We start from the raw sequence: 7,841 nt of genomic DNA on the forward strand, positions 1-7,841 counted from the left end.
AGGACTGATATCACATAACATTTTTTAAAAGAATGTAATCAAATGTTATTAAAAAAACAAAACTTTAAAAAAAAATTTTTTTATAGAAAATGTTACCAGAACATTCTGGGAAGTAAAAGAAAACTTGCAGCTGAAAACATTACTTAATCTTTGCATTGGTTGCATTGTACCATTCTCGTTTTTAGAACCAAAAACTGCCAGCTGGGAAAGTTATATTTTGGAGTGTGTGAATCTCCTGAATCAAACCTGTGGATAAAGTCAAATCTAGAAGTTGAATTAAAGTGCTGCTCAAAGAGTGGAAACAGACTGCAGAGTAGCCAACAATACTTAGCAAATGCTGTCATTTGATTCTTAATCACAATCTGGTAAGACTTGCTCTACCTTGTTAATATGAACCATAAAAAAAACAGAAATGCAACTAATCACAATTTACTATTGAAATTCAGCGATTAATAGCGTTATAAAAAATAATCATTTGACAGCCCTAATATGAACAAAAAGAAATAAAACATATCCCAAGAGTAAACAGAAACAGCCCTTCAAAATAAAAAGCTCTCATCATACTTCAAAATAAAGCGTATTTTTAACAAACTTGACATGCTCAGAAGGCACTTGTGGTACATTCAGAACAGACCCACGACCCACTTTTGGACCATGACCCAGCAGTTGGTAATCACTAGGTTAAAGTAAAGAGTTCAAGTCAAAATCTGTGATTGCATGTGCGGTCTTTTTTAAATGTCTTTCATTGCCACAGACGTTGGGTCAGATACCACACTGTTGCCTGTGTGTCTGTGACTGTGTGTCTGCTGCTTCACAGGGGATGAGCTCTGTGTATTTCAACAAAGGCGAAAACTGCATTGCTGCTGGACGTCTATTCGTGGAGGAGTCCATTCATGATGAGTTCATCAGCCGAGTGGTACGTAGAAAACACAGACACAATCCTCAATAATAAGATCAAAATTTACATTTTCATATAAATTATAAATTTTTATATTTTAATATTATACACAATTGTATCGCTCTGCAGAAAATGTGCTTTTCAAAATTAAAAAATATTATATGTTCATATTATTTTCTGAATTCATAGACTTAATTTTTTAAAGACCTAATCATAAATATCAAATATTCAGTAATTTTCAGAATTTTAACCCTTTAAATGCCTGTTTTTTTCATTATGCTACTATGTTTTTATATGAAAAAAATATGGGATATGTCAATGATTAGCAGCAAAATTGTTTGTGACAGTGCACCTTGTGGAAATAGCATGTATTTTCTCCATATGCCAAGTATGGTAAAAAAAGACAAATTCCAAGGCAAAAGCCCAGAGTGTTTGAATGGGTTTCAGTGGAGCATTTTTTTGAATAATTCCGTAACATAGTTTTAAATATGTAATTATGATAATTACATATTTTTTTTTCTTGTAACTTGTGGAACATTTCTCACGAAGTTACTCAAAAAGAAAATTAAAAAATGAGCAGGAAATTACTAAAAAATAAACAAAAAAATACAATACCAAAAAATTGGAAAATAAATAAATGAATAAATAAATAGATAAAAAGGACCAAAAGTTAAGAAGAAAAACATTTAAATCGAGGCAAACAATACTTGAAAAGTGCTTAAAAATTTCAATAATAATAATAATAATAATAATAATTCTGCAACATGATTTTGATGATTTATAATTATGATAATTCAAATGATTTTTCCCTAGGTTTTTTTTCTTTTTTTTCCCTAGACAGTTTTTCCAGGTATTTCTATAAATAATTTTTAAAATCTACTAATTTTTTGCCATTTGTGGAACATTTCTTGGGTTCCAAGGATTCAATACTTGTGAAATGTGTCCGAGCACAGTACAAGAAAAGTGATGTCGCTCCAGGTTTCAAAGGGTTGAGCTAAAAAAAATCTTTTCTCTATATGCCCACCCTTTCCCTCTTAGGTGGAAGAACTCAAAAAGATGAAAATCGGAGACCCTCTGGATCGCTCCACAGACCACGGCCCGCAGAACCACAAAGCCCACCTGGACAAGCTGCTGGAGTACTGCGAGGTGGGGGTGAAGGAGGGAGCCACGCTGGTGTATGGAGGCAAACAGGTGGACAGGCCAGGTAGAACACACACTGAGCCTCCCAATACACACTGAATGCTATACTTGAGGACCAACTGCAAAGTTAACAGAGAATCTAAAAATGCCCAGATACTGGACCAAAGATGGCGTCAACTCATTCCAGTGGAGTTGCTTGCCTGGTGCATACACAAAGTGTTTCTAGCCTCCATACTTCCGAGGTATGTGGCCCCATAGATACAGAAACGTAGATACTGCGTTCCCGGTTGGACGTGAGTTTACGCGGATGCGATATTGGAGAGATCAAGATCCGGTAGTAAACAAATCCATGTGTACTGAGATGCAGATTTCACTACAAAATCGACTGTAACTGTCTTAATTCCTTACCGATTTTCATCACATTTGCTTTGTATAAACATGGGAACGTGAATATGATAGTGGTTAGTTGTTTGAATTAATGTCAGTGACATAAGGCGATGGAATCAGCAGTTCTGTGACTAAATAATAATTTTCTGAATAGCCACATCTCTGAGACACGCAGGCTCTGACTTCTGAATAAGCAATATAATGTGATGGAGTGTAACAGATGTGGTGAAAGAATTCAAGGTAACAAAAATGGAAATACTCAAGTAAAGAGCCCGTACCTCAAAACTGTACTAAAGTAATGTACTTGAATAAATGTATTTTGTTACACTCCATCACTGGATGTTTGCCTATTCATATTTGATATTGCGGTATCATGATATAGAATAATTCAATTCAATTAATTCATGTCAGACTTTATTTCAGACACACAGAAGGGTCCATAGCATCAAAAAGAAATGAATTTTTTTTTAAGGTTGCATTACAGCAACAGCAACTTGATGTAGTTTTCTCAACTAATCAGACAGTTCTACTTGTTTCAATACTTGCTTTTACCCACTTAGTCATTATATCAACATATACTAATACCACTAATAATTACTGAATTAGGTAAAATAAATACATTTAAAATATATAATGTTTGATTCTATCTCCCATTTCTAGCATAAATGAAGTCCTTTTGAGGAGATTAAAAAATATCGGGATATAAATTGTGTATTGAGGTATAGCCTAAAAATATCACAAGTAATTATCAGCCCATATCACCCAGTCCTAATCATTTAGGTGGACATTAAAGTTACCTTAAAGCTGCAAGTTCTGTGGCCATAAATGGCACGAAGCTAGCAGGGAAGCCAGTTCAGCAAAAGCCTAAAGCAGAAACAGAAATTGAATAGGTATTGCTGTTCTCACAACTTATCTTAAATACTGTACGAAATGTGTGATTTTTTTTTTTTTTTCTGGTGAGTAACTTAATGGTTTTTTTTACAACTCTGAGCCTGAAGAAAGAAGTTAGGTCAACATACACCACTTTGAAAAGGGCTTATTATCAAAATGATAACTGATTAATTTTCCGTGGATTGTCAGTGTCTGATTTCAGTATTACAGTATTACACAGAGGAGCATCTTTGTCTTGTTTTTAGTCTTCTCTGTAGAAGCTTTAGCATCATTTTTAGCATTAGCTAATAATCAATATGGTCATCTCTCTTCAGGTTTTTTCATGGAGCCCACTGTGTTCACTGATGTGGAGGACCATATGTTCATCGCCAAAGAAGAGTCCTTTGGCCCTGTCATGGTGGTGTCCAAATTCAAAGATGGGTAAGTCATGGAAAGAGTGCAGTATAGTGCTGTCGTGCAGGCCAAGTCACTTACCAGCATCCACTGTATGTCTTTCAAACCACAGCGATGTGGATGGCGTGCTGCAGAGAGCCAACGACACAGAGTATGGCCTGGCCTCAGGCGTGTTCACCCGTGACATCAATAAGGCCATGTACGTGAGCGAACGGCTGGAGGCGGGAACAGTATTTGTCAACACCTACAACAAGACCGACGTGGCTTCGCCTTTCGGAGGCTTCAAACAATCAGGCTTCGGAAAAGACCTTGGTGAGTACAGACATGAACAACATGACATGCAATGGTTTAATGTCAGAAGATAAAAAAAACCCTCTTAATGTTTTATTATGCCTCTGCGACTTTTTGGAATTTTGGTGGTCATAGGTCAAAGGTCAAGGTAACTGGGACCTAATCAGTGTCATTCTTATGAGTGAGATGTCCCAAAAACACTTTGAAGGGATCTACAAATTTGGCACAAACGAGCAGACTTAAGGATGAGCTAATGACATTTTGGTGGTTCAAAGGTTACGGTGACCTTGCATTCTTATTATTCTCGTGAGCATGATATCTCAAGAACAACTTTAGAGAATTTTTCAGATTTGACACAAACACTCACTTGAACTCAACGATGGCCTGATTAGAATGTGATGGTCAAAAGTCAAGGTCACTGTGACCTTGCACCCTACTTGTCATGAAGGCATTATCTGAAGATGGCTTTGAGGGAGTTTCTTCAAATTAGAAAAAAAAAACATGCAAGTAGACTCAAAGATGAGCTGATTAGATTTTGGTGCTCAAAAGTCAAGATCACAGTGACCTTGCACCCGTCTCATTCTTGTGAAAGATATATCTTCAGAGCACCTTGAGGAACTTCCTTCAAATTTGGCACAAATGTTTGAGTAGACTTAAGGATGAACTGATTAGATTTTAATGGTCAAAGGTCACCGTCTTATTCTCATGAACACAATATCTGAAGATGGCCTTGAGGAAGTTTCCTCAAATGTGGCACAAAGGTCCACCTGATCTCAAGAATGAACCGATTAGAATCTGATGGTTAAAGGTCAAGGTCACAGTAACCTTATAAAACATGTTTTTGATAATCTAGGCACTGGTTAGATGGAGGGAAGTTTATCACATTTCATTTACATATACTTACCACATTGCTTTGATACAAAGCTTGTTGAAAATCAAAGAAGTATCACTTTGACATTGTTTGGTTGTCTTGTCCACAGGAGAGGATGCTCTCATGGAATACCTCAAGACCAAAGCAGTGACTGTGGAGTACTGAAGCACAGACTCCTCTAACGAACTCTGATCATCTGACTAGGAAGGGACTCGTCTGTCTGCTTCAGCCAGGACATCCAGCTTCATTCAGCATAGCTTCTGGGTAGTGTGTGTGTGTGTGTGTGTGTGTGTGTGTGTGTGTGTGTGTGTGTACTGTATGAATGGGAGGAGAGCCACAGTTCGGACATGGTGCCTGTCTTTTCTTGGCTCTCTGCACAATAATTCACATCATGGACAAGGGACACGTTGTTTATACCCATCTGTATATCTACACACAAACCCCTGAGTTGGACGCCTGACGGGAGCTGAAAAGGCTCTGACTCTTTTCAAAGTGAAAGCGTTTTATGTTAAAACACCATTTTAAACCTGAAACCTGTTTTCCCATCATTATCAATAATGTTAATCAGTTTGGTTCAACTTGTCATGCTGCCTTCACCATTTCTTTAATATCTCTGTTTCACCAGCCTTTTGCGCCAGAAAACAGACAAAGTTCTTAGTTCATGGATGATTCATCTATACGTGAATGTGAATGTTGAAGCTTGTGTTCAGATGCCTTAAGGTTGAAATTTGGAGTGCTAAACTGAGGAGCTTTATCTGGTCAGCACACAAAATACAAGTCAATAGTGAAACTATTTGTTTGAATTGGTGATTGAGTATATGCATAAAATAGTGTTTTTTTGCCCTTATTCCAAAAAAGACAATATTCCTAATAAGCTGTAAACATGTCTTATGAAAATGAATATTCCACTAATACTGCCACTGCCACATGCAGCTGTGCATACTCCGATAAATGTGTCCTAACATGTTATTTATCATGTCAAAATATGGAAAGTAGAATAGTTGGAGCTGTCAGTGTCATCATTCAGTTCGCTTCTTGGCATCAAAATAGTTTTTTTTTTTTTTTACAGTTTCCTACCGACTTTATGGACTCTCTCTTTCCTTCCTCCATCCTCATGAAAAGGTTGGCGCTGTTACATGTCCAAAAACCTGTTTGATTTCCAAGTCTTGCAGAAAGTTTTAAAATAGGTGTGTTTCTCCTTCCGACCAGGAATGAGGAATTTCTTTTGTACGCATCTCCACCCCACAGCTTTGCAAACTGTAGGCGATTTGGTTTGTGTGCAACGTATTCATGACAACTCACAGCACCGACCGTAAACAGAGGAGTGGGCGTGTGTTGCAAGCTGAGGTTGAAATCCCAGTCGAGACGAATATTCCAAATTGGCCGAATAATACTGGCATATCCCACGTCTTAATCGAAAAATGCGAAAATTTGGAAAATAGCCTGATGCGGAATATTAAAATTGAATATGCTGTATATGTGACTCTTATCAAATTCAGAATGTTGTCATATTTGGAAATAATATTCAAGAATACTGGTGCACGTGTAACTGTACCCGTTGAGATAATGGGGAAACAGGATTTAGGTCACAGAGCCAGTTACAGAATAATCTTAGTTCAAGGTCAATTAACCAGTTTTTTTACAGCTTTCAATCCTATTTTTCATCGCCGTGCCGGGGGAAAAACAGTAAACTGACCTTGAGGTAAAGTGGGTGTTCATTATTATATTGCTAGAATAATATTTCCAAGGTAAAGAATGAACTTTTACACTCACATAAAAACAAACTGGTAGCAGTGAAAAAAGGGATTGTCAATGCTGTTTTATTGTTGCTTTTCTAGTGCTGCTTTCAGACACCTTTCACAAGTATTTAAACCCTTGAACCCTGAGTAAATTGGTGTGATTTTTTTTCCCAAAATATGGGGGAAAAAGGCAATGAGTAACTTGGTAAGAAATGTTCCACAAAGTGCAAGAAATGAATAGATTTAGAAAATGAATCTAAGAAAAGCTTGGGGGAAATGTCTAAAAGAAGTAAAAAAAAGGAGGAAAAAACTATTAAGAATTTTTGTAGTTACATATTTGGAATTTGAAGTCGTAATGAAGAGACAGGGTTAAAGTCATAATGAAGAGTGACTTCACAACAGCCAAATGCAAATTGAAAACGAACCATACTTTGGTTCCCTACATTTGAAGTGGATTTTACTTTTCTTTGTGAACTCTATTCTCATCACAATTCAGAGACTTAAAACTTTGTTTCATCAGGTAATCCATTACAGTTAACATCAAGTCTGTTATATTTCACATTTGTCAGTATTATCATATTTATTGGCGCACAACTGTGAATTCCCATATTGGAGGCTAGCTGCTTCATTGTAGACGTTGACACACAGATTGAACAGCCATTTGGACAATTTGAAGTTCGGTACCTCGATTGGAGGGGATCAAACCACTGATCTTCAGATTAGTGGACCACCTCATCATGTCCCTGAAGCTGTCTGTTCTTGCATATTTTTAGACATTCACCCTCCTCCCTTTGTTTAATTTGACTTTTTTTGTAAATATTTTTTAACAACAGAGGGGAAAGGACTATTTGATATATTTTTGTCAGAGGAAGACTGTGTTAAAACACTATATTTTATTCGTCAAAGACACACCAGCTAGATGTTTTTATGCATCACTAATGTGAAGAAGTTGTTAAATTAATTTTCTATCTGTCCCACATTATGACTAAGGAACCAAGTTTTTATTCTCAGCCTCTGTGACAAAGGTGGGCGCTGTCCCCTCAGTGAACAGTATGTCTTAAGCCAGTAATGTCATACAACAGCAAATAAACTTTGAATTGAATTTTGCTTTGTGATGCTGTGGTTACTCTTAAAATATGCAAACATTCTCCATGGTGAAAGAGCCATAATGCTCATTCGTGAGATGGTGCTATCGCTATATTGTCATATTTCATTTAGACTGTTTTAGAAA

At 36.7% G+C, this 7,841-nt stretch overlaps 1 protein-coding gene across 1 annotated transcript in view; it reads left to right on the forward strand.

Annotated features, from left to right (window-relative positions):
* aldh1l2 (aldehyde dehydrogenase 1 family, member L2) overlaps window positions 1-6,752 on the forward strand; it is a 31,558-nt gene extending 24,806 nt beyond the window's left edge. The window contains 5 exon segments of the mRNA XM_042511508.1: window positions 818-916; window positions 1,937-2,102; window positions 3,631-3,736; window positions 3,822-4,021; window positions 4,981-6,752. Coding sequence (XP_042367442.1) covers window positions 818-916; window positions 1,937-2,102; window positions 3,631-3,736; window positions 3,822-4,021; window positions 4,981-5,036 — 627 coding nt within the window. The 3' untranslated portion in view covers window positions 5,037-6,752.
* Window positions 6,753-7,841: the final 1,089 nt, after the last annotated feature.

The sequence above is a fragment of the Plectropomus leopardus genome, chromosome 22 (assembly GCF_008729295.1).
Source record: "Plectropomus leopardus isolate mb chromosome 22, YSFRI_Pleo_2.0, whole genome shotgun sequence".
NCBI classification, from domain to species: Eukaryota; Metazoa; Chordata; class Actinopteri; order Perciformes; family Serranidae; genus Plectropomus; species Plectropomus leopardus.